Below are 26,867 nucleotides of genomic sequence, written 5' to 3'. Positions count from 1 at the left end.
GGTATTTGATACTTACCTATTTAAAATGTGTAAACCCGTTTTTTAACAATAGGAAATTTTTCATTATTTCTTTTCTCCTTTCCTCATGTTTCTAGTCTACTTCTCCCACAGAATTTTGTCCTAATGTAATACTGTACATTATGGGTCGTTGGTTGATTACATTATACTTGTCTGCAACAGAAACAGTACCTAAATAGCAATCTTAAATTATTTTCTGGGACTGAAAGGCTGTAGGTGTTGCTAGGGCAATTGATTAAGACAATCTAAATGTTATAAATTTTCATAAAGTTTTCATGTGTATCAGAATGTTTCTTAATGAGATAGATGAGACGTTTAAAAACCCATGTAATTTTGGATGACTCACTTATTGCTGGAATGACTCAGGGTTTTTGACACCATATATATTCCTATTTTTTGTTTTTGTGCTCTGAGTAAACTTATTCACATAATACATGGGAGATGAAGGAGTTCGTCAGAGCAGCGTGTCTCAACTATTTGAACTCCTTGAGTTCCAAGCAAAAAATCAGTCATCTGTCCTTATTTTCAGTCTCGTACTTGCTGGCAGTTCCATTCACTCCTTCGTATTTGTGACAAACAAGAAACTGGAAACCATCTAATTTACAAATAGATTTGTTACCTGAGTTTTCAGTTACTGAATTTCTCAGTTTTTTAAACGTGTACCAAGAGAGATTTTCGAACATTTTAGATAACAGCTGTGTCTCTCTCTCTTTGACTTAGAGAGCTTATTTACTTCAATTTACCTAAAGGACTGAGAAAATTAAAATACTGTTAATTTAAAATTACACATTTGCTAGCACAATATCTTTTTTTGTTTGTTTGTTTATTTTTTAATACTTTATTGTCAAATTGGTTTCCATATAACACCCAGTGCTTTTCCCCACAAGTGCACCCCTCCATGACCATCACCCCCTTCTCTCCCTCCCCCTTCAGCCCTTGCATCGTTTTCAGTATTCAGTAGTCTCTCATGGTTTGTGTCCCTCTCTCTCCCAAACTCTCTTTCCCCCTTCCCCTCCCCATGGCCCTCTGTTAGGTCTCTCCTGTTAGACTTAGGAGTGCAAACATATGGTATCTGTCCTTCTCCACCTGACTTATTTCACTTAGCATGACACCCTCAAGGTCCATCCACTTTGCTACAAATGGCCATGTAGTACTCCATTGTGTATATATACCACATCTTCTTGATCCACTCATCAGGTGATGGACATTTAGGCTCTTTCCATGCTTTGGCTATTGGAGAAAGTAGCACAGTATCTTAAGATGTGTTTTATCTTCTCGTTTAAAGTATGTATTGTCAACACCTTAGGTATGTGGATTTTAACTTGCTGTACTTACAGAAAATGTCAACCATAAAATCTAAGAAGTCTGTTCTTACTGTCAAACCAGTCAGTTCAATCAGACTTGGTCTTTTGTTGGATGAAAGTTAAGTCGGACTTTTACTAACATTTTTATGAACATTTTCCAACATACATAAAAACTGAATGAACTACGAAGTGAACACCCATAAAACCCACCACCTAGCTTCTACAGTAGACATTTTGTCAGTTTGCTTTACCATGTATTTGTTTATCTACCCCCTTATCCATTTACCTGTTCTCCTTACTTGCACAATTCATTTCAAAGTAAGCAGGGGCATCTGGGTGGCTCAGTTGGTTAAGTGTCTGACTTTGGCTTGGGTCGTGATCTCAGAGTTGGTGAGTTTGAGCTCCACATTGGGCTCCATGCTAACAGTATGGAGCCAGCTTCGGATCCTCTGTCCGCCCCCCTCCCCGCCCCTCTCCATCCCTCCCTCCCTGCCCTTCCCAAAAATAAACATTAAAAAAAAATACTTCAGGTGCATATCATTAACTAATGTTCAGTATTTGCTGATACTATTTTGAGGTAAATTTATACACAAATCTCCTATGGATCATGAGATTCATCCTGACACATGCACACACCCAACCCCGACTCCCATCAAATGTGGTGTATTACCCTCCCCTCAGAAAGGCCCCTCCTGCCTCTTCCCAGTCAGCTCCTTCCACTCCCTGCTGCCTTTCCCGGGCAGCTACTGGGTTTCTTTTCACCATATATGAGTTTTGCATGTTCTAGAACTTGAAGTAAGAGTACATGTATATGATTCCATTTATGTAAGTCATCTTTCAGTGTAATTATTTTGATTCATCTGTGTTGCATGTATCAGTTTGTTTATTCCTTTTGATCACTGAGTCATATTCCAGTATATACATATGTCATACTTTATTTCTGTTGGTGGTCACTTGGGCTGTCTCCAGATTTGGCGATTATGAATAAGACTGTCACCATTCATGTACAGACCTTTTTGTAAAAGCATATTTTCATCCCTCTTGGTTGAATACCTAGGAGTGGAATTGCTGTGTCCTAGAAGAGTCTGTTGTATAAAAATTCGCAGACCTTTTTCAAAAGTGATTTGTAACCGCATGTCTGATGCATGAAAGATCTCATTGGCAACACTACATGTTGGCAAAATATGAAACCAGTCTTTCTAAATTTAACCATTTGGTTGGGTGTACAGTGGTTTCTTGTGGTCCAACTTGCATTTCTTTGACTAATGATGTTGAGTACTTTTTCAAGCGCTTACTGACCAGTTGGTTACGTATCTTTTTGAAATGCCTTTTCAGTATTTTATGCCTTTTTGAAAAATATTTTTTTCTTCTCCTTTTAAGATTTCTTTTATACTGTCTATACTAGCTATTTATCAGATATGGTTGCAGATATTTTCTCCCATTTCATGGCTTGCCATTATTTTCTTAATGGTGTCTTGATGAGCAGAAGTTTTTAATTCTGGTAAAACCAATTTATCAAAAGTTTTTTTTCTAATGACCGTTACTCTGTGTCTCTTTAGGAAACCTGTGTGTCTGTGCACTCCCTAACCCCAAGTCATAAAAGCAGTTGATGTTTTATTAGAGTAGCCTTTTGGTTTTACCTTTTTTTAGATATCTTTGATCCATATTGAGTTAATGTTTGTATAAGAGGTTCATTTTTTCCCCCATGTGGATCTCTGGTCGGTCCAGCACCTTTTGTTAAAAAGTCTTTCTATCCTGAAGTGCTCAAAGGCCAGGTATGGGGTTGCACTGACCACGTAGATCACTTTGGTAGGAATTACTTTTTAATAATATTGAATTTTCTACTATGTGAACATGGTATATGACAGTTTAGAATCTAACCATTGTTAATACTTACTTTAAGGAATATTGTAGAAATCACTTTTGATTATTATGGAAAAAATTTATTGAATTTATCTGAAGATTATTAAAAGCAGTCAAGACTAAACCCAATGATCCAAAGTTTATTGTGGGTCGTAGAAAGTGAATCAGTTGTTGTCTCTCATACCGTCATCTGTAATGTGATTTAATGTATAGGTAAAATCATACATAACCTTTCCCGGAGTATCCTAGCCATCATGCATGCTTTCTCTTCTGAGCTACTGTTACAGTTGTTAGCACGCAGATTAATAAGAAAGTATTTTCTAGAGTGTGAACTTCTGAGGAATTGTGATTCAATCAAGCTTAGCCTTTAATGTTTGGAGAACAGTGTAAGAGAAAGTTAATAAGTAAGCCAGGGCCTAAAACTTGGCTTTGATCTGAGAGGCATTAGGAAGCCAGTGAAGGTACTTGGTTAGTAGAATGAGCACCACGAAGGAAAGCCGTGTTGAGTAAGAGTGGGGTGAGCAAGAATTACCTGTAAGAGACCATCTGAAGTAGAAAAATTCTTCTAAACTTGTCCTGCTCAGAGTGTGGCCAGCATACCAGGAATGTGGACATCATATGGGGGTTTATTAGAAATGCATATTCCGGGCTTGACCCAGACCTACTGAGTCTGAATCGGTGTTTTTAGAAGATTCCAGAGTCATTCGTATGCCCCTTAAGGTTTGAGGAGGACTGCTCTGGAGAAGCTTGCAGTCTCCTTGGCATAGGGAGCGGTTACGGGCTGAAGTACAGAGTGGTTGAAATGATCTGGACAGATGTCTGACTTCTTGCACATTTGTTCTTTCTCTTTAAGTTGCCAAGATGGATTTACAAAATCACCATTTGGGTTTTCTTGATTTTGTTTGAGAGAATTGTTTTTCAGACAGTCTTTTTAGAAATACATTTTTAGAAATGCTACTTTATAGGCTTGTTAAAACCTTAAGAACTGTAAATCATTGATTTAAGTAGATTCGGCTGACTATAGAGTTAGTCATTTGAAAGAATCTTTTTTTTTAATTAATGTTTTTTATTTACTTTTGAGACACAGAGACAGCATGAGTGGTGAGGGGCAGCGAGAGAGGGAGACACAGAATTGGAAGGAGGCTCCAGGCTCCGAGCTGTCAGCACAGAGCCCGACAGAGGGCTCGAACCCACAAACGTGAGATCATGACCTGAGCTGAAGTAGGAGGCTTAACTGACTGAGCCCCCCAGACGTCCTGTCATTTGAAAGAAACTAATGGGAACAAATAATTCAGTGCCTATTTCTGTTATTCCAGAGACTGGAATTTGGGGATAAAGTTGAGCTTTTGTAAAAAGAGCTTAAGTGTGGCTGCTAAAGAAACTATAATAGTGTGCTGCTGTGGTTGAAAGAGGGAAAAGAAAGGAGAGGATGGATTTACTCTGCATTGTTATAATTGTACACTAAAAGAAAAACCATTAGCAGTCTGCTAACCTTATACATTAGCTGATCATATTTTTCTATGTTCCTTTACTAAAATTTCCATCACTGGACAGAATTTTCCACGTTCTAATCATGGTACAGATGCAACTTTGTAGTCTGTTTGTCCTATTTATTTAACACGTTTCCCTCCAGCTTTTCTTTCTTCCCTCCTCCTCTTCCCTCTCATCCCCGGTCTCCCTAACGGGCCTCCTGAGCTCCAATCTTGAACCCTTCAGCATGTTATTTCCTGTTTAAGAGTCCACAGACATTCCTCACTTGCATGCCTCAACCAACTTCTGGCGTCACCATCGGCCTTTGTACAGTGGTGCTTGCTAATTTAATGGCTTCACAAGTGAGGGCCTCGTGGCACTGTTCTTGTCTTCCTCTACTTGCCAGATCTTAAGAATGGTGGCAGCAGAGGACCCTGCGCAATGCCATGCTAAGTTTTGCTGGCAGAGGAGCCATCAGAGGACCGACAGTCTCTTACAAAGATGGAAAAGATAAGAGATGAGGTCACTCTGAGCCCTGGAATCAGGGTCCTGCTACACCTTTGCATTTTGAGTTGGCCCCAGGGATGCTTTATTTTAGATTGTGGCCAACTTTGAACTTTGGGCCAATTTACTTACTTCCCTGAGTTGTTTGCCAGCTAGGAAATTTGGAGAATTAACTGTAAAGAAGATAACTGATAGTTTCAAAGGGAAATGATTTTAAAATTTTGAACCAAATTAAGAAACTTACGTCAGAAGCTTTGTTATGGGTATGGATAAAGGAAACTTGTAGGGAAAAGCATTTAAAGTGAGACCTTGTTCAATAGATTGCCTTAGAAGAAGAATCAGCACATCATCTTGTGCTAGTTACTAGCTTTCAGTACTTCACAGTGCCTAGCTGGTGCCTGGCAAGAGATTATAAAGAATATCCTCCAGTAGAAAGGGGCACGTTTCCTGTCCAGCGTCTGCTGTGAGCTTGAGAAGCGAAGAAAGCTTTTGCTCAGTACAAGTAAGCTTTCCTTTTCAGACTGCTTACCTCACTGCATGTTAGGCTGTGCTGACAGTTTACTCCTCAAACTTTGTTTCAATACACTGGGAAGAGGTGGGCAGCAAGGGGTAAGTTTGGAGAGAAGGCATCAGGTAGTCACTGGAAAGGAGGCTTTTTGGTTAACATGTTTCTGGAGGGGCACCTGGCTGGCACAGTTGGCAAAGTATGTGACTCTTGTTCTCAAGGACGTGAGTTTGCACCCCATGTTTAAAAAGTTTGTTTCTTGAGTAAAATGTGTCTGAACACAGAGGCTAAAAATAAAGTGGTCACGCCTACCAGCTCTCCCATCTCTGTGTGAGACTGCCGTCCTGGTATGATTTTTTAACTGAAGTTTGGTTTCGCATGCAGTGTGATTTAGTTTCAGGTGTACAGCACTGATTCGACAATTCTGTGTTCGACCCGGCGCTAACCGCAGTAGGTATAGTCCCTGTTGGCCACCATACAACATTACTACAGTAGTATTAAGTCTTTATCCTATGTTGTACTTTTCATCTCTCTGGCTTATTTTAGAACTGGAAGTTTTATCCTGGTATGGATTATTAAAATTTGCCTCCTTTCTATTGCAAAAAGGTCTTGGTTTGGATGATAAATTATATGGTCGCCCTACAGAAAATACTCATAAAACACTGTGTGTGTCAGTGCACCAGATGTTTTATGTGATCCTGAAAGAATCAGGATCTGCTGTTGCCACCTTATAAAGATGCTCAGAAGCTAAATAACTTGACTGAGATCACACAGTGGCAGACCTGGTGAGCACAGATCCTATTGGACTTTTAAAGCTACTTAATTTTTTCCAGCCTGCTACACTAAGCATTTAATGGGTATGGCCTCCATTGATTTTAGGATCTAGTGAAGGAACCCTGCAGTGGTCGTGAAAGCCTTTTTCTGGAACAGACAGTGGAATGGAGGGTGTCTAGATAAGGATAGAGGTGGTGCCAATAGTGCGGTTGCTGGGAGTGAAAGTAGTTGTGTTCAGATCCCAGAGCTTCTGGATGTGTGCAGCCATCTGCTGCTGAAGCCTGGCTCTTCAGCTTGGGTGGGAAGGTTGTGGAAGTTGGATAGATACTATTGCTCAAACTTGTATGTGCATACATATCATCTGGGGATCTTGTGAAAATGTAGGTCAGTTCCATTGGTCTCTGGCGGGGGTGGGAGGGTGGCGCTGAGATGGTGTATTTATAACAAACTCCTGGTGATGCTGATGGTGCTGATCTGCCTCACGAGACTTTGGGCAGCAAGAGTGCAGTTGATGATTGGGTTCTCCCTGCCAGAGGCATGGGGGCAGTCATGCACACAGATCCCCTCATTTTAAAGGTGGGCAGGGGGACAGCTGTGTCTAGGCCTAGGCAGCCTCACTGTGGGGTGGAAGGGACTGTATGGGGAGCTGGCTTGGGGGAATATGTGCTGAAATACGGATGTTAGTAAAGGCAGCATTGTTTTCGTCATTAGTACACATGGATTATTTTTGAAGTTTGTCTGTAGCCTGTGTGAAGGCTGGGCCTTGAGCATCAGGAGGGAGTGTTCTGGGGACAGCACCAGCACGGTGCAGTGGTGAACAAGGCCTTAACAGACAGGGAGCAAGCAGAGTATCTACAGCCAGACAGGAAGAACATGGATGGATGACACAGCAGCAGAGCTCTAAAGAAAAGGAAGGGGGAAAAACTGAAAAAAGAAAAAGAACAAAACACCTCCAAGGGGAGGAGTCCTTTCCACGGACTGGTCATTGCTCCCCTCTTGGCTCTGCCTGAGTGCCCAAGGACGTGGGGGTATGTCCTGCGGTGGCTCTGGCTGGCTGCTTCTGGGGCTGACAGCATTTTCTTTGCCCCTGCCCACCTGGGACCCTGTCATGGGCACTCCCAGTTGGGCCTGCTTCCTATATCTGGTCACTGTTCCTGTAACGTGGGAGAACAGGCAAGGGGAAGCGCTACCACAAACAAGGATGGTCCAGGTGTGAGCAGCCTGCCTGCGGTAGCAGGGACCTTTGCTCTACCCCCTTTTCTGAGGAGGAGGCCTTGTGACTACAGATCATAATGGCAGAGGACTGATCCGGGAGAGACGTCACCAAAGAGGAAATGGTGGAGGTTCCAGAATATCTGGGCAGAGCTGGACTCTGTTGCTGGAGCTGTGAGCGGTCAAGAAGTGGGGCCTTGGTCCTGGGCAGCACCCCTGACTGAGGGCCCCAGCGTCAGTGAGCCTCCCAGCTGGCCGGCGTAGCTCTGAGTGCTCCTGGGAGGCCAGAGCCAGGGCGTTGACAGGGCCAGCTTGTGGGCACTCCTAGCACCGGCTTTCTGACAGGGCAGAGTACCACTGGGACTGTGTCCCTTCCTTCTGTCCGTCCAAACTGTTGTAGCAGCGTTGCCTCAGTCTGTCCCTGTGACCGGCCGCTGGAGGGAAGGGAGGCTGGACCTGCTCAGGACTCATGCCCATCCTGTTGGGGCGAGAGGACCTAGGGACAGGGATTGTCCTGGTCGGGGCAGAGCTCACGCTGGCCGGTGGGCTGTGGGACATACCAGGGCAGCCTAGCGACTCCCTTTCCTCTGCTGAAGCTGAAGCTGATCCCTTTTCTCTGTGATATGCTGCTCCAGACAAGTCTGGAGCCCCAGGTGGTGTTCCCCGGGGTCCCAGAATGCAGTGTTTCCTGAAGGTTATCCCATCCATCCCTCAGTGGTAACAGTGCTGTGTCAGGGTGCTGCTCAGGGGCCACTTGGAGCACATAGAGTTTTTGCTAGCAGGATTGTGAAGCTTTGCATTGGGCTGCAAAACCAGGGCTTGAGCAAGCAGCTGGAGAGAGTCCAGGACTAGAGTGTTTTTGGGTTTGGGGGTGGAGAGCAGAGGGAGGGGAAGGGAGGGGCAGGAGGGCAGAGCTACACAAGCAGGCAGTCGCTGCTTTGGCTTTGCTGTCAGCAGAGAGGACTTCAGTTGTGCCTCCGGGCCGCCTGGCCACCATTGCTGGAGACCGGAGGGCGCTGCCTCAGACCCCTGACTTAGCGGCACTGCACCCGGACTGTTCCAAGTAGCTGTCGTGCTATCTTTTCCCGGGGAGGCAAGTCTCCTCCCTGTCGTCCCTCCTGCTCCTCCCCCATTCTGTGAGGGATGATGCCGCTCTCTATTGCACGGCTCAGCCGGCTGATGTCACTGGCAGCGGGAAGCATCAGCAGCCTGATCACATGCTGGCCCAGCCTGTAATGCAGACGGGATAGGGGTGTGTATGTGGGGAGGGGGGCTGTATGGCAACTGCTCTTGCTCTAACGCCCCCAAAAGTGCAGAGGCAGCGGCCGCAGCATCCAGCCAGCTCGGATGTCTGCTCCTTGAGCTCCGGGAAACTATTATTATTAATATTTATTGTTGATAATACTGGGGAAAACAGCCCTTAACTCTCGGGTTTCTGCTGTCCTCCTGTCCAAAGCAGACTTCCAGGACTCTGAAGAAACAGTTACAAGCAGGATGCTTTTCCCCACCTCTGCGCAAGATTCTTCCCGGGGCCTCCCAGATGCAAACGACTTGTGCCTTGGCCTGCGGTCCCTCAGTCTCACAGGCTGGGACCGACCCTGGAGCACCCAGGACTCCGATTCCTCAGCCCAAAGCAGCACACACTCGGGTGAGTGCCAGAAGATGCGTTGGCCGGGGGAGGGGGCACCTGGGGTGGGGAGCCGAGACGTTCACAGCAACAGTTGTTCTCTTCCCCTTTGCATCACTCCCCCCCCCCCCCCATACAACATGGAGCTGTTTTGCAAGAGATGGAAATGCTGGCTGTGAGCGTGGCAGGACAGATGGTTGCTCGTAAAGGCAGGCATGGCTTTTCCACTTGTCCTGATCAATTCCCTGGAGTTGTTAGGGTGTACCTGGGGCGGGGGGTGCTGAGAAGAGTCCCCGAGGTGATAGTCTTCTACAGAAACCCCTGAGTGCCCAGGCCTGTCAGGAGATGATGAAGCAAAACACTTTTCAGTGGGGGAGGGGACTTCAGGGGCTGATCCCTGGATGTCCAGATTCTGTTTCTCAGTGGTTTTTACAACTAGGGACCTGTATATGAGGATGGGTGGCCCCTAAATCATGGCCAGGGAGTAATTTTAACCTCCAGTGTGGCTGAGTGATATTGGAATATTGGAATTGGCATTAACATACGGGTAAGAGCATTGACCCTAGAAAGGGGTAGGCAGGGTCAGTGGGGTGGGGTAACTCAGCTGCGGAGGCTTTGTTTTTCTTTGTGTGTAGCGGAACCAAATGGACGGAGGAGGAAGAAGAGCCACTCCCCTTTAGGACCCCTTGTTGCCTTGGGAGGATTTGATGGGGACAGACTGGAGGGGCTTCTTGACAACCCCATGAGCTGCCTCTGCTGAGACCTTCCTAGTGCCCGTTTCTTTCCCTCTCGTGGTACACGGGGGAGGGTTGGCCAGACACAGGTCTTGGAGTGTTTGGGAAGAAAGGAGAACTTAAGAAATACTGTGGGTAACTTAAAACCCATGTATTTTGCTTTATGTAAATTATACCTTAATAAAAAGAATAGCAGCAGATACTTTGGGAAGATGGAAAGGTAGTGGGGGGGGGGGGAGCCATTTGCTGTTGGTGCTGACCGTGGGATTCACTGAGCCTGCCATCCTTCCCTCGCCGCCTCAGCTCTCAAAACTGGCAGTCATGGCAGCCAGGTACTATCTTGTTGATTTCTCTGGCCTCCACCCTATTTGGCGCAGGTCTTTTTTTAGAATGCTTTGCAGAGCCCCGGACTGTTGTGTCTGTTGGCATTCTCCCATTGGATTGGGGATAGGGAGTTGAAAAAAAAATTTTTTTTGAGGATGGGGCAAAGCTTTGCCTTAAGTAACTACCTCTGAGTTAAGGAAGGATTTCTTGAAGTACTGGGCTTCAGTTGACTCAGCTTTTTCCAGAAAGATTGGTAACTGCCTTGGGGCAAGGAAGTGTGGCATCCTGTGCCTAGAGATCTTGGCTAGAAGGCCATGGTTGCTTCTTGTATGTGGTGCTCTGAAGTTGACCCAGAAGGCCTGTAAAGCTGACCTTGTCCTCATTCCCACTGTATATGAGCAGAGGACAGAAGAGCCTATGCAGGAGGTGGGCACCAGTCTGTGGTGACCAGTGTTTGACTAAAGTACTGTCTGTCGCTGGTGTCAGATTGGGGCGTGGCCCTTCTCTGGCTTTGGTCTATGTTAGCTACAAGGGTCCTTCTGAAAAGTAGTACTGCACACAGGGTTGCATGAGGGCCCAGGTTGGGGCTTGGAGAGCATAGCCTGAAAGTTACTGTAAAATTAGGCTATTAAAAAGCCTGGACCCAGTCGTCATTCCTCCAGCCTGCCTGCCGCCTGAAAGTCCTATGCTTGTAGCTCTTGGTCTCCAGAGTGGGGATGGATTTATGTCTTCACCTTTCGTCTCAGGCACGTCCGTGATGAATCTCACATGATTTTGTGGATCAGGGAGGGACTGCAGCCTGTGGCCCTAGCACTCATAGGAACCAGAGGGCTGCCCAGTGCTGTCATCTGGCTGTGGGCAGGCCTCGTGTGGCCGTGTCTTCCTTTCTGAGGGTTAAGGACACACCCATCCCTCACACCCATGATGTCCTTGAACTTTGGAGCTGTGATCATGGCCATCTATCTGTCGCTCTTTTCCCTGAGCTCTGGGCGTTTTCGGAAAGCCCACATGAGGGTACTGCCTACTGGAGTAGGCTGTAGCCCTCCCACTAGCCAGCTGCAGTGCCAGATCGGGCACCCGTGCCAGCAATGCGGGAACATGCGGCCCACATTCCAGTGCCTACACTGCCTTTCCATCTGAAGACCAACTAGCTCAGTTTCTTGAGGGAGAGAGGAGGTATTTCAACAGCTCTGGACAGTCTGGGAGATACCCATGCTGTGTTTTGTGGAGCACAGGTGCGGGCGTACTCCTTGGGCTCAGCTTGGTGACTTTCTGCCATCATACGTGTTCATCAGTGTTGGGGGCAAGTGAGGAAGACGGCAGGGCTCTTGCCTGAAAATCTTGGTTAAATTTATTCAGCAAGCATTGAGCCCTGGCTCTGTGCCAGGTACTAGATTAGGCTCTGGAGGTCCATCGATGAGTAAACTGTTGCCCTTACAATCCCTGTGACCGTCAAGGGTAAACAGGTGAGAAGGTATAACAAATGCAGCATGACAGTTGCCACAAGGGGGCTTCCGTTTTCTCCCCTAAGGATTTTTTTTTTTTGCACAGGGACAACCTTTCACTGGGTTCTCAGCATGAGGCTGTACATGGCACCCTTCTCAAAGGGATGGGACCCTTCTGCTGCATGCGCTCCGTTGGCCTGCTTGAAGACCCTGGGATGGCATCTGGTTTTTAGATTAATGCCCACAAGGCCAGCATTGGCTCAGATACGGCACTTTGTGGGGTCCCTCCCTCTAGAGGGAGTGGGCCTACCCTGAGGCCTCACCTCTTGCTGGAAAGGAAGCCTTTTGGGGAAATATGAATGTTAAACATGGGTGTATCGCTGAGACCCCAGTGGCATGTGTCCAGCACTACCTCCCTGTAGTGTCTTAGATCCTGTAACGGAACAGCAGAGTCATGAGGGCTGCCCTCAGAATCTTGGGATGGGGGATGGGATGACTAGTAACCAGTTGTCACCTGCTTCCTATGTGAAGGCCATCACGTGACTTTAATGCTTGCACAGTCCCGTGAAATGGGTAGTCATTACTTCTGTCCTAAAGGTGGGAGGTAAGCTCACAGGTTGTGAAGTACCAGAAGTCACACAACTGCCAGAGCTCACAGTGCTCTTTTGTTCCAAAACTCTTGTGCTATTACACCTGTGTTCCTGTGAGCAGAACTATAACATGTTTGACAAAACCACTTATGTTAAGGGATCTCCACATAAAGCCCTGGAGCCGTCCATCCAGAGGTGATGTGTTTGCTTGCTGAGGCCCCTCAAGGCCACGCACAGCATGCAGTGTACAGTGCTGACTCCCCTCTGCCAAGTCTCAGCTCACCAGCTGTGCCGCCAGTGGGTCTGTCTACCTGACTTCCCCCTGGGGACTCTATCACAGGCAGCATTACTCAGCAGGAAGCGGGTGACTGAGAATCTACTTTGGGGGGCCCTGGAAGCAGGGACTCCTAACGCATTACTTGTCCAGAAGCCCAGTGGGTAGACCAGATGCTATGTCTGAGGATGCCAGAGGCCATGTCCTGTTCCCTCCTGTTGCCCTTTAGAAGTCCCCAGGAGATTAACCTGTCTACCTTCTTTGGTTTCTTCCCTGACTGCTAACCAGTCAGGTTGTGAATGGTATGTTCTTGTGCTGTGTCACTTGCAGGCCCCCCGTTGTGGGCAGGCTGGATCAGCCTGGAATGAGAAGAGGGACCCTTAGCATTTTACTTTTGCTGCTGCTCTACTTCCAGAACAGCCTTTATGGGGTGATACCCAAAACAGAGTTGGGCTCCTCCTCTGTAGAACATGGACTTGCTGGGTCTCCCTACCCTGCTCCTGCAGATCTCCCTCAGCTGTCCAGTTCTCTGCTACTCTGTCCCAACACGCAGCACAGTGCCTGGCTCATGGCTTTTTGATAAGTATCCATGGAATGAGCGATGAATGTCGAGCCGCCGTGTTGTTAACTCTGGGTGGTTTTGAACCGCAGGGTTCAGTCAAGGTCTCTCCCGTTCTTCTGCCTCCCACCTGTTTTGATCAGCTGGATGGACAGGTTATTCAAAGATCAGTATCTCTGAACCTCCATAGCTTCTAAGGCATGAAGGGTAGCATTTACAGAAAATTTTATCATATACTGGCACAGAAATTCTGTCATGGAGTGAGGGAGTCTACTGAGAAATGGCTTTGAGTGCAGAGATGAGGGAGGGCCTGGGAAGCAGTATGATAGTAGGGTGTCTCCTAGGTGAGAAAGAAATTGGGTACAGGGAGAGCATGTGTGCTGACCTTACATGGGACCTCAGGTATGTCATTTCTTCGGTTAATGAAACTTGTCCAGTCATCAAAAGAGAAGAGGAAGGCTATGTTAGGGGCCACATTGAATCTCTGGGATCCAGAGTCAGTGGAGGCAGCTCACACTCAGAAGATTGCCCGCCACCTGACTGGAGTGTGGTGTAGACTGCATGATGGGGGTTACAGGCAAAAAGTAGTCTGTTGTTATACCTGGCGTGAGTGCTGCCCTCCGCCTTCCTACCTGGATGCCTTCACCTGGATTTTGAGCAAACAACATAAAGCCAAGGGTTGGGAGAAAGAAGGAAAGGTTCCAAGTATGTGGCCCTAAATCTCAGGCTAGAAATAATGGCTCTGGGTCTGGGTTTTTTCCATGATTACTCCCAGGAGTTAGCAGGCGTCTGACTCCGATATCTTAGGCCTAGTCTCTCCCGAAACGGAGCTTGAACTCAGATAGGGTCTTGGCAATACCCAAATTCCATTCCAAGCTCTTGCTGCTGCCACCATCAGACTCTGGGTGACTTTGTACTCTTGGGGAAGGCTTCAGAAAATTCGAACAGTGACTCAGCTGTAAAACCCACAGGAGCTGGCATAGAAGGGTTGAAAGTGGAGAAAGTTAACAATTGGTCTAAAAATATTCCTGCTGATTTGGTCTCTTGTACCCTCTGAGGTAGCATTAATGAGCTGGAACCCTCTGCCAGGTCTTCTCCCCGTGACTTCCCTGAGAGCTGTCTGTAGCTGATCCTGATTCCTGCCAGTGTGTGCGTGGTGAAGAGTGCCTCTGCTCCAGGAAGAGCACACTGCTTTTCTTAGTCACTTTTGGAAGATACAAGTGCCATATGTTTGGCCACCAGGGCTGGGGGCACTTGGTAAACCTCAGACTTCCTACAGTCCCTGAGTTGTGGAGTTCAGGAGTAGAGCAAGGGGCCAGGGCCTTGGCTCCCATTGAAAAGTGACTATGGACTTCTCTCCCACACTTTCCAGCCCCCAAGCCATCTAGGTTAGTACTTGACATCTGGCCTTGCTGAAGCTCTGTGCCCTGTTAGAGGGAGTGGACTTCTAGATAAGTTACTGGCCTGCCCCATAAATGACCTATCACTTCCACTGAATTTTAGATTGTGTAGCTTAAAGAGTGTGCCTTTCAGATAGATATACTTACTAGTTCAAGTTACGAAGAGGAAAACCATGGATTTCTAGCTTTTTGGCTCCTTCCCTCCTGATTCCGAGCTGGTGGGAATCAGTGCTAGTCCCACCTGGGCTGAACCCAGAGGAGGACAGGTTCCATCGCTTGAAATGGAACCCACTTTCCCACTTACCCCAGAAGCTTTTCCTTTGATCTGTAGATATTCAAAGAACTACATGCTCAGGTGCCATGAGTAGACCATAATATAGGGACAGTCAGGTCACTCTAGGGCATCTGACCACAGGTGACAGTTTCCAGAAACCTGGTTCCTTCTTTGGGTTGAAGAAAATACCGAACCACCTGGAAAATCCTAGACCTGTTGTTACTAGGTTTTGTCTTCCCCATATCTTCTAATAAAACTCCCACTATATTCTTGGCTCCTCCCAATGTAATATTTGCAGGAAACTGCTGCATGGAAGTGCTGATGTGACCTAGGTGTGTGAGTCCTAGGGCATCCTGATTTTAGGTCTGGGAGATGGCATTGTCCCTTTCCCTTTTTCTTCAGTGTGGTTGGGATGGTGTTCAGGGACGCACTCTTTCCTGCTTTTGGTATTTGAATATGGAAGTATGTACACATGGCTGGGAGGTCCCAGCAGGGTCCCGGGAGGTGCCTCTTCTGTGCTGCTCTTGCTCAGGTGCAGAGTAGAGTCTCTTTAGTGTGTACCTATACATACTTAGTTCTCTTCAAAGAAAGTCTTGGAAACTAGTGGAAGGAGTATTGTCACAATTTGATGTGACAAATAACTAGCTCTCTCAATCTTTGTTTTGATGATGGGCTGGGTCTAGATGACTGGGTCAATTCCAAGTTGCCACTGAGTCAGTATTGTGTCCTTAAGTTGAATAACCTTGATGGAAAGGGTGCAGCCTCAGTGAGCATACTCGCTCCAAGGGCTGTGGTGGTTTCTTTGTAGTGCTGCTCCACAAACACTGAGCACCTGCTCTCTGCCAGATGTTGAGCTAATTACTGTCGGAGTGGCTTGGCATGCTTGGTTGAGAAGGCAGAACTTCGTCCACATGTGTGCCTGTAAACATCCATACAAGTGTTTTTGAGGCTTTAAAAAGCTTGTTTAAAAGAAGATTATTTCTTCTTATAGGCAGAGACTCCAGAGGTACTTAAATACCATTCCCCACCCCCTGGGGATTCTAGGCCCTATTACTTGTGCTTGATTCTCCTTTTCAGGTTAGATCCAGTTACCTTGAAAGAGGGAGAGAAAGTCAAATGGGAATGACTAGTTTCCCTTCATGTCATTTAAAAAAGCCTTTTGGGGAATAATCTCACAAAGTTATACCAGGAATATGTGTATTTCCTTTATCCTATTTTTTTTAAGTTTATTTATTTATTTTGAGAGAGATTGAGAGCCTGCGTGACTCGGGCCGACAGGCTCCGTGGTATCCACACACACAGCCTGACAGAGGGGGCTGAATCCCATGAGCTGCAATGTGAGATCATGACTTGAGCTGACCGACTGAGCTACCCAGGTGTCCCCAGATTCTCCTGTTGTTGACATTGATCTTTATCATTTGCACATTCTCTTTGGAAGTTCTTGTACTTAAATATATTCATAAGTAACAAAACAGTTCTCAACTTCATTCAACTTAAAGTTGATCAAATACTTAACCTTCTCTTCATAGTCCAGTTTCATCAGGTGACCCAGTTGTGTCCTTCATAGCACTTTTGTCTTCCTTTTGTCTTAGCTGGTGGTGTCTGCCCCCAGCAGGAGACCCTAGCTGCCTTGGTTTTTGCTCAGTATGAGCTTACAGAGGACTTGGGTTGTCTTGAATATTTCTCACAATGTTCAGCTTGTACTGGTAATCACTGTTTGTGAAACTGTTTCCACAGTCTATACTGCTCTTTTATATTCTGTATTTGTTTCTGCTTACTGTCACTCTCCCTCTCTCCTCCCTGTTTGCCACCCTGCACCCAACCAGAGTTTTCTGAGACCAGACTCTTTGGGAAATGTCCTATAGCCACCTTGCTTTTTTTCTTTTAGGTATTAGTTGCCATTATGCTGTAAGAGCTGTGTTTAAATAACCTGCAGAAATAATGACATATGAAAGGTTTTTGGGGTGTGGTGAGGGGGACTGGTGAGAAGTGTGATGTAGCAAGTCTCAAGTTTTTCTAGATGAGTGCTTCTCACACTTTAATGTGCACACCGACCTCCTGGGGATCTTGTTCAGAGCCCAGGTTCTGATTCAGTAGGTCTGGAGTGGGGCCCACAATGCATTTTTAATGAGTTCCTACAGTGGCTAGGCGCTAGAGAAGTTTCAAGGCCTGGATAATTTAGATCCCAAGGCACTGACCTTTGATAGGCAAGAGAGCTTTGTCAGTGGTTGATGGTCTTAAAAGCGATTTGAACAAAGTAGAGGTGTGAAGAATATGAAGACAAAAAGATGTAGAGTCCTGAGTATTAAAGGGAGCTGATGAGTGGTGCGTTATAAGAGATACAGCTCAGAATCGGAAAGACTTGGGTCCCACTCTGTCATTCACTAGCTGTTACTTATATAAATACTTGCCCTTTGAGCCTTGACCCTCTCTTGAAGACGGGGTAACAGTACTCACTTCTTAGGATTTAGTGAAGATTATTTACCTTCAGGTAGAAGTGCTTCTAACAAAGTATCTGGCACATGCTGTATGTGCAGTAAATGGAAGTTGCTATTAGCAAGTGGTGGGGGAGCTTGCTTGAACCTAGTCCAGATTGCAGAACAGATGACTGACGATGAGCCATGGGCACTTAGGGAAGTGTATGGAGTTCATTAGTGGCCAACGTGGGCTGTCATGCCATTTTCTTTTTAGACAGGCTTATTATCACATTTAGAGGAGTACTGTAGACCTGATTCCTGGCTTTGACACAGGACTTTGACAAAGCCTCAAGATACCCCTGTGGGCATGGTTTAAAAAAAAAAATTGCCTGTTAATTGAGGTAGATGGATTTGTGGCTGATAGAACGGAGGTACCACCTCAGTAGCGAACAGAAATTGACATGAATGATGACAGTGGTCTCGAGTGGCACCCAGTTTGCTTTTTGACTCTTTCAGATACATGTGGTTTTTGTTTGATTGTTTTTAAAAACCTTGGGTGAAGTTTTTTTGGTTTTGTTTTTTTAAACCTTGGGTGAGGACAGTTACTGTGGCCCATATTTGTTGTCCTGGGTGCCCCCAGACACAAGCCCTGTGGGCCAGCCATCTCCTCTTGAGCGTTTTTCTGCGTTCTGCTTTATTCTGTGTTTCCCTTGACAACTCCTGGAGCTCCTTACCATGCTATGCCTTTTCCTATGATTAGCACACTGGCTACTGTCTCGTTGCTCACTGGCGAGTGCTCCCTCTGACCTCTGCACTTGCTGAGGGCTTTTCCTGAGGGTGCTGCTTTGTCAAGTGGGAGATGGACATTCTTCCAAGCTGCATCTACCATTTATCTCAGGGCCATTCTTTCTGTTCTTCCTTACTAGTTTCCTAGTCCTTTTCTTTGAAAATGTCAGTATTTATTTGTTTGTTTTAACCCCAGGCTCACTTATCACCATGAGAACCTTTGATATCCATATGGGTGACCTAGCCAATATTTTAGACTCCATTAATTGCATGTTAGTCAACTGGTGGTCACACATCCTGCAACTCACCATCCTCAAAGCTCAGTCTTTTTTTTGTTGTTGTTAATGTTTTTATTTATTTTTGAGAGCGAGAGAGAGACAGAGCACAAGCAGGGGAGGGGCAGAGAGAGAGGGAGACACAGAGTCCGAAGCAGGCTCCAGGCTCTGAGCTGTCAGCACAGAGCCTGATGCAGGGCTTGAACTTGTGAACCAGGAGATCATGACCTGAGCTGAAGTCAGACGCTTAACTGACTGAGCCACCCAGGAGCCCCTAAAGCTCAGTCTTCACTGTTCATCTTGTCTGCCTCTTCGTCCCTCTTGCAGCTCTCTGCACGTTGAAATTGCTCACCTTCCATTTGCTTCCACTTTGGCTTTCACCTGTACTACGTGGCCCGTAACTCACCTCCTTTGTTGCTATTTCCATCAGCTCTTGTTTCTTCCTTCACAGCCCTGTTATGGGTACAGTGTCTTTCCAGGTTCCCGACACTGCTGGAGAGAAAGGCCCATCTAGCTTAAGTGCTGTCCCTCTGGGTTGGGCCCTGGGTGCAGCTGTGACATTGCTGACTTTCCCCGGTCAGCCTCCTGTGTCAGCCCCCTGGCAGCTTCTCAGTGTCTGCCAGGGGCCTTCAGGATGAAGTCTCAGTGCTCTACCTTGGTTTTCAAAGGTCTGTGTGATTTGGTTGTTACCTCGTTATTCAGCACCCTGAGCCTAAGTTTGTAAATGTGAAGAAAGAGGACCCCCTCCAGGGCATTGGGACCCACTTGCAAGGCCGATGTGTATGATCTGCTAGTTTTCTCAGAGGTTTTATGCCTGCTTTTGCAGCACCAGGAAGGAGCCTTCAATAAATCTTCACACTTCCTGCCTTCTCAGGGTAGGAGCTCAAGGGCTTTGATTTTTGTGTTTCAATGAGGGGGAGGGGCTTGTCAAGAGTATTTGAGAAGTTTGACAAGGATTATTTCCAGTGGATGTCAGAATCCAACAGTGAGAGACTCTCAATGTATAGTTACACGCTTGTGCTTAGGAAACTGCTTTCAAAGGCCTAGTTAAAAGAATGTTTCCTTAAAACACAAAGTAATAAATGAATGGACTCCTAGCTGTATATGGGACAGCTTCCCCGTCCCCAGCCCCCATGCCTTTTAAACCAGCTAGAATTAAAAAGACTGATCATACGAGGCATTGGCCAGGTCAGTGCAGGCAGGGATGTAAGATGGTGTACCCCTTTTGGAAACCAGTATGACAGTTTCTCTAAAATCAAGGATATATTTATCAGGGGCGCCTGGGTGGCTCAGTCGGTTAAGCCTCCGACTTCGGCTCAGGTCGGATCTCACATTCGTGGGTTCGAGCCCCATGTCAGGCTCTGTGCTGACAGCTAGCTCAGAGCCTGGAGCCTGTTTCAGATGCTGTGTCTCCCTCTCTCTCTGACCCTCCCCCTCTCATGCTCTGTCTCTTCTGTATCAAAAATAAATAAAGCATTAAAAAAAATTTTAAAAAAAAAGGATATATTTATCAGAATAAAGTAAACACACGTCCACAGTATCCTCTGCACTTAAAGATACATTTGCCTTATCTGAAAGGAAGGCCATTTGGCTAGAGGAGAGTGGGCTGGTCTCATCTGGCACATGCGCTCTGTTGTGTGAATGGCGTGTGGCTCTGGCTCTCTGAAAGCGTGCTTTTACTTTGACTTCATGTTTGGAGAGGTGGGTTCCTGCCTCTGGAGACTCCGCACAGCCCCCAGCAGGCATTTGCACGGACTCAGAACCAGAGAGGTGACCCGCCTTGGTGGCCTGTGTTTCACTCACTGACTGGTGGGGGAGCCGGTCACTGCCGCCGTCGGCTGAGCACTTACACGCTTCAACACGTGATTTTGGTTTCTCCTCTCAGCCATTTTGAGGTGGGTGTTTGCCCCTTTCTTCAGATGAAACCAGTGTCAGATTAATGCTTCTTCCCTGGCCCGCATGCCACCATGCTCCATGGCAAAACACGTTGATTCCTCCTCCTCATGGATAACAGGTGTGTTTCCTTTGGATTTCTTAATTCTTCAAAGCCATGGGTGGAAAAATGTTCTCTTCTGTCCACTTTACCTCTCTGATCTCTTTTGGCCTTTGCCTCACTCTTTTTTTTTTTTTTTTTTTTTTAACGTTTGGTATTGAACTATCTCTCATGTGCTGGGCACTGCTCTACTGAGCACTCTCCACCTGCTGTCTAACTATGAACCTTCCCGATGGTGTAATTGAAATAGTTGATGCTCCACTCAGGCTGCTCTGAGAAAATGGGGACTCTGCTTCCCTGAGCACACAGCCGTATAGCGGTGGTGCTGACCTAGGGTTCCATTGCAGGTTCGTCCGCACCGTCATTCTGCTCTGTCCTCAGTGTCTGAAGTTAGGGGTGTGCAGGAGAGAGTCTGTATATGCAAGAACACTGCATGAGGGAACTTCTCTGACAAAGCGACATGCTTATTCTGAACCAGACTTGTGGGACACGTCCTGGAATTGTATATTTTAGCTGTATAGTGTTAGGTAGGAATTCTTGGGGCGCCTGGGTGGTTCAGTCAGTTGGGTGTCTGATTTCAGCTCAGGTCATGATCTCACAATTTGTGGGTTCGAACGCTGCCTCAGACTCTGCTGACAGCTCAGAGTGTGGAACCTGCTTTGGATTCTGTGTCTCCTTCTCTCTCCCTTTCTCTCTGTCCCTCCCCGGCTCATGCTCTGTCTTTCAAAAACAAACATTAAAAAAAGTAATAAAAAAAAAAAGGAAGGTGGGAATTCTTTGAATAAACATGTTGGCAGGCAGTAAGGAGGAAATGTGGTTTGGACTTCGTAATTGTGCTGAAGATGCCTCCTGAGGCAATGTGGACATGTGTATTCAGATAGCAGTTGTGATCAGGGTACCCATTGGCACACTTCCCAAATGTTGGGACTGACCCTTTACGTCTGGGTGGCAGAGAGCAGTTTTGCTGCTACTGTCACAGCAAGAACTCTGGTCTTCAAAAAGCTGTCCTGTAACTACCCCTTACGGGCCCTGGTTGGCTGTGGTAGGTGTTGGAGATTTGTCTGCTTCTTACATTCTAATGATAATTCTGTCATGCTTCTGTGGTTGTGCCTTTGGGTGTCTCGTTGGGCAGCTCTGGGGGAGAAGGGAAGGACTCTGGACTGGGAAGAAAACGAAGAGGCCCTGAGCCCTCCTTATTTCTTTGTCTCCTAGTACTGAGCATGCTCCACAACCCACTGGGCAGTGTCCTGGGGAAACCCCCCTTGAGCTTCCTGCCTCTAGACCCCCTTGGATCTGACTTGGTGGACAAGTTTCCAGCACCCTCAGTTAGAGGAACCCGCCTAGACACCCGTCCCATCTTGGACTCCCGTTCTAGCAGCCCCTCCGACTCCGACACCAGTGGCTTCAGTTCTGGATCGGATCATCTCTCAGATTTGATTGTACGTAACTTGTCGGGGAGTGGGATGGGCAAGGCAAGTGCGTTAGCCAGAATGCGGGCAGGAGGTGCAGGCCACCGTGGGCGCGTACGGAGCTTATCCTCAGTGGAGTGGAGGATGCCTTGTACGCTCACGAGCAACCCATTTCAGGCCCCCAGCTGCCGGCTCTCGGAGCTGCTTCAGGAGCTTGGAGACGTAGTTAAGTTCCGAAGTTAATATGGGGGTCCTGGCGGTGGTCTGTTTCTTGACCTGCTTGGTCACTTTCTTGAGCCTCAGCCTGTGTCTATCGCTTAAGTACCTTTACATGCATTCCCTCAGAAAGTTTAAGTGATGGTTTTAAAAATTAACATTAGTCATGATCAGAGCTGGGATTTCTGTCCAGATCAGATTGACTGTAGCTCCCATATTCTCTTCACTGACCCCTGCCACCTCTCAGTCTGAGGCTATGAGGGATCTGTGAAATGTTGCCTCGAGTTAATTTATGTACTACGTGCTCCTTCTCCACGACCGCGTGTGACGTGTATGGTGCCCGTGCTGAGTGGAGCTGGCAGATGGGTTAGAATGAAGGAGGCAGAGGGGACAGCAGAAGTAAATACATGGGCATGGCAGTGAGAAATCATCCTGAAATAAAATGCAGTAGCAGGTGCCTTCTGAGCCTGACTTCCTGTGCTGCCAACCCCACCCGCCAGCTGACTGTTCACTGGATAGGAAAGCTTATTTTCCTGCCCTCTGCTCTTTTCTTTCCAGGATTGGCAACATTGGATGGTGGCTAGTTTCCCATCCATAGCATGACCTTTTAGGACCCACCTTGTCACCCATCAGCCTGTCCTAGAACATGAGAGCTGGCGTTGCTGTTCCCACTGCCTGTTGGTTTTATGTTTAGACCATGTTTCCAGAGGGGCAACCACAGCAGGTCCCTTCAGTTATCTGGGCTGTAGTTTACTCCCCTATAACATGGGATTAGATTCTTCTGGTTCTGTTTATGTTCATTTAGATGGAGCTCGGTCTTGGAAATTTACCTCATAACTGACTTAATAGTTTGAGATTTTGTTGAAAGAACTTTGTCAGATACCCTACCCCAGAGGCTAATTGACGAAGGGATGTGGGCACACTAGCTCGCAGAAGAAGTAAATAGAGGCAGGCCGTATTTGAACTTACAGGAAATATTGAGCAATTTGTTTTTTTGATAACGTGGTGTTATCTTGACCCACTTAAATTAGTAATAGAGCCTTGACACAGGCTTATAGTGAAACCCGCGCTCTCCCACATCTCTGATAGAACACAGAACCCTCACGGAAACCACTTTGGCATTTGCCAGGCAGGAATCAGACAAGAAAAAACCCCACAAAATTAGAGGAAGCTATACTACTTCAAGATTTTATTTATAATCCTGAAAACGTGGAATGTGTCTGAATATTTAACAGTAGGGGGATAGGTCAGTAAAATGTAGCTCGTTCCCTAAATAGAATATCATAAATTAATTTAAAATGATGATAAAGACTGCCTGGCAATATGAAAAGAAAAAGTTGAGTTGGGGAGAAAAGTAGTTTAAATTTAGTTTATGGGCAGCTACTCTAAAAACGTATAAGAAGAAAGTCTGAAAGAAAATATCAGAGCTAAGTGGTATTTTTTGTTTCTATAGTGTGATTATTACTTTTATAACAAAACTGTCCTTTAAAAACCTGCATCTTCCTTTCTCCTCCCCCAGTCAAGCCTTCGCATTTCCCCTCCTCTGCCCTTCCTGTCTCTGACAGGGGGTGGTCCCAGAGACCCTTTAAAAATGGGGGTTGGGTCCCGGATGGACCAAGAGCAAGCTGCTCTCGCTGCAGTCAGCCCGTCCCCAACCAGTGCATCAAAGAGATGGCCAGGAGCGTCTGTGTGGCCATCCTGGGACCTCCTCGAAGCTCCCAAAGACCCCTTCAGCATAGAGAGAGAGGCCAGGCTGCACCGGCAAGCTGCAGGTGAGTGTGGCTGTCGCCCTGTGGGGGCCGGAGGCCTCATTCCAGGCACAGAGAGTAAGTGACCTTAGTTCACAGACTGAACTGTCCAGAAGAGGACTTCATCGAGTATTGAGGTCTCTGGATCTGCAAAGAATGGTCTGTCCTGTGAAATGAGTGCTAATGGGACAAACTCAGGAACTTCTTAGAAGCCAAGCAGAGGAAAGAGGCTGTGCTCACTCATACAGAGTTGTGCTCCTTTGTGGAGATTGGCTGTGTGCTAGTGTTGCTTTTGATGCTTCCATGGGTGGGTGTCTTCAGGAGGAATCCTGGAAGCGCTGCCCAGAATTTTGTTTACCTCTCCCCGTTCTAATCCAAAGACCTGTCAGACATAACCCCTGCTAGAGCTCCCTTCCCGAGTGACGCGTATTTGGGTCAGGGGTGTCCTGGTCCCCCAGGGACCCTTTGGTTCTGTCAGGTAAATGACCTTAAACATGGATTGAGTCTGTTCTGCATCTTATACCAGTAGTTGGAAGTAAATGGGTCTTAATAAGTCATTCTTGACTGAGGCTTCAGGGAGGTGCTTGCCAGCTGCTCTTCTCAGGTTCTGGAGTTGATGACTAAGTGAACGTGTAGTTCTCCATCCATTGGTTGCCTGTCTTTCGAGTCACAGAGCTGGGTCTGATCTCATTCTCCCCTGATAGTTCTGCTGCCCTGTTCACATAATGGTTTTGGCAACCCATGTTTGTACTAATGCCATTGTTTGCCTGTGGAATGACATTACCTTGCTTTTGGATGAGGCCATTATATCGATTTATGTTTTTGTTTGAAAATATTGCTGATGGTACCCAAGTTCTTGGCATAGCAACACATTGGGCCTTTTAAGGAATGAGCTTCCATGTCATTGTCCTGAATGGAAATGATGGTTCATTTCATTGGCTGTCTGCCCCAGTGCTGAAGGAGTAAACCAGGGAAGGATTAGCCTGTCCCCACTGAGGTTAGTCTCTGATCTGGAAAGGCACAGCCTGAGCAGGGGGCAGGATTAAAGACAAGGCTGAACTGGTCACCAAGAACAAAGAGGCCTCTAGAAGTTACCGGAGCAGGCCACACAGAGGACGGTTTCCACTCTGCAGCAAAGAAGTGTTTTGTAATGAGGTGTTGTCAGAGGAACTTCACAGTGGGTTTAGACAAACTTGGATGTGGTATAAGCAGGAAGCAGATTGGTTTGGGGAAAATCCACTCTCTTACAGTGCTGGCATCAAGGAAGGCCCAGTGTCTGACCAGGTACCATGGAGACAGCTCCAGCAGTGATGGGGCCTGGTTCTGACTCAGGGAGCGGTTGAGACACTTTGTCTTTTTGGGTTGTAGTCGTCGTTTTTACTGGCAGTAGTCCTGACTTCTGTGACTGATGAGTTCAGAGTGCAGACAGAAAAACAATAGAATGTTCCTCATTTGAATATTCGGGGAGAAGGCTGGTTTGGACCAGTAAGTCTGTAGAACATTGTATAGAAGATTGCTCTGTTTATTTTAAAGTAATTAGAAATTTAAATCAGTCAGGATTGTAAGCCATGACTAGGTTAAACTGCTTTGTGGTTAACTTATCAGTTATATTTTTGAAAATAGCTTGGGTCGTGGTCATTTTTACCCTACACATCTGCTTTGCTCTCACTTTGTGTTCTAGTGGAGACAGAAGTAGTGGTTTAGAGTTGTCCTACTGGGCCAACTGGTTTGATGAGGTGTAAGGTTCCTTGCCTTTCTGAATAGTGGTGACTTTTCTTACAGCAGCCAGGCTAGGGCTGTGGCCTGGGTAGCTCTTCCAGGATGAGGTCATCCCAGGAAGGAGCAGTGACTTCGTTGAGTCTGACCCATTTCTTTCTCTCTTTGTCGTCTTGTCTACCAAAGCTGTGAATGAGGCGACCTGTACCTGGAGCGGCCAGCTGCCTCCCCGGAACTACAAGAACCCCATCTACTCCTGCAAGGTGTTCCTAGGCGGCGTTCCCTGGGATATCACGGAAGGTGAGCTGCCTCTGAGGCCTGCTTGGAGCACTGATGGTGGAGCAGGTCTCTCAAGAGCATTAAACTTGGACCTGAACCTGTAGCTACCATCTTGCTACTGTGTCTGGTGCTTATACCTGTCATCTGGGACCCATCAGAAGGTCACTTCTGAGTTGTTTGCCAAGGGAGAAAAGTCAGGGAGAAGAATGCTGGTGCTCCTGTGTTTGCACCTTCCTGGGGAGGACAGTGCCTCGGTTTCTGCCATTTTTTTTCCATCTCTCTGCAGCTGGATTGGTTAACACCTTCCGTGTGTTTGGCTCTTTGAGTGTGGAGTGGCCTGGTAAGGATGGCAAGCACCCCCGGTGTCCTCCCAAAGGTAATATGCCTAAAGGTAATACAGACATGGTAGGAGCTTTTTTTTCCCTCTCCCTAGTACGTACTTGCACTGAGGGATGCTGGGATCTCCCACCGCATGCTGGTCACATGGTTTGGGCACTCCCGAGCACAGAACTTTGGGCTGATAGCACTTCTGTTCAACCTAGCACATCCCTCTGAGCTAATGTTCCATCGCTCCAAATTTATCCTGCAGTTGGAGCGATCTGTCCGTGAACCATGCTCAGTGACACTCCCTCGTGCACTTCCCTCCAAATCTGAACCCCGGCAGCTACTTTCCTCTCAAAACGAGGTGTCTGAAAAGCTTTCCTTTGCCTGCCTTTCTTGCCCAGTTACATTGTTGCCTGACCTAATTCTTAGATCCCTTTGGAGTTGGCAGGAATGAGGACCAAGCATCTGACTCCTCACTGGTCTGAAATGAGATCCCTTCCCTGTAGAAAGGAGCAGGTGCTATTTTCACTCTGCCCCATCTTCACTGAAAATGTTCCGATGAACTGAACCACTGGTCTAACTAGGCTTTTAAAGCAGTACCTCCGTGGCCCAGCTGACCGGCTGCAGCCCTGCCCTCCTGCCCCAGGACAGCCTGGCTCTGCTGGCCAGAACAGGCTGTGTGTTGTGGGATGGACGGCAGTGTCGTTGGGATGGGATCCTGCGTCCCACCATGCCGGTCCCCTCTCTCCCCAGGTGGGAGAGGGTGTGCTGCTCCCTCCCGTGGCCTGGCCCGTCTTCCTTTCAGAGGCTTTTCGGGAGTAGGACAA

At 47.0% G+C, this 26,867-nt stretch overlaps 1 protein-coding gene across 5 annotated transcripts in view; it reads left to right on the top strand.

Annotated features, from left to right (window-relative positions):
• CPEB1 (cytoplasmic polyadenylation element binding protein 1) overlaps window positions 1-26,867 on the top strand; it is a 91,382-nt gene that overhangs the window by 55,694 nt on the left and 8,821 nt on the right. The window contains exons 1-6 of one of the 5 annotated variants that reach the window (XM_029950737.1): window positions 8,554-8,743; window positions 9,110-9,298; window positions 21,561-21,787; window positions 23,493-23,745; window positions 25,624-25,737; window positions 26,003-26,107. In XM_029950737.1, the coding sequence (XP_029806597.1) occupies window positions 9,145-9,298; window positions 21,561-21,787; window positions 23,493-23,745; window positions 25,624-25,737; window positions 26,003-26,107 (853 nt within the window). In that variant the 5' untranslated portion in view covers window positions 8,554-8,743; window positions 9,110-9,144. Of the gene's footprint in view, window positions 1-8,553; window positions 8,744-8,832; window positions 8,903-9,106; window positions 9,299-21,560; window positions 21,788-23,492; window positions 23,746-25,623; window positions 25,738-26,002; window positions 26,108-26,867 lie in introns of those variants that run through there. The other 4 variants (XM_029950736.1, XM_029950738.1, XM_029950740.1 and 1 more) reach the window with 4 other exon arrangements.

This window comes from Suricata suricatta, chromosome 9 (assembly GCF_006229205.1).
Source record: "Suricata suricatta isolate VVHF042 chromosome 9, meerkat_22Aug2017_6uvM2_HiC, whole genome shotgun sequence".
In the NCBI taxonomy this organism is placed as follows: Eukaryota; Metazoa; Chordata; class Mammalia; order Carnivora; family Herpestidae; genus Suricata; species Suricata suricatta.
Note: the sequence above shows the minus strand (reverse complement) of the source record. Positions and strands in the feature narration are given on the sequence as shown.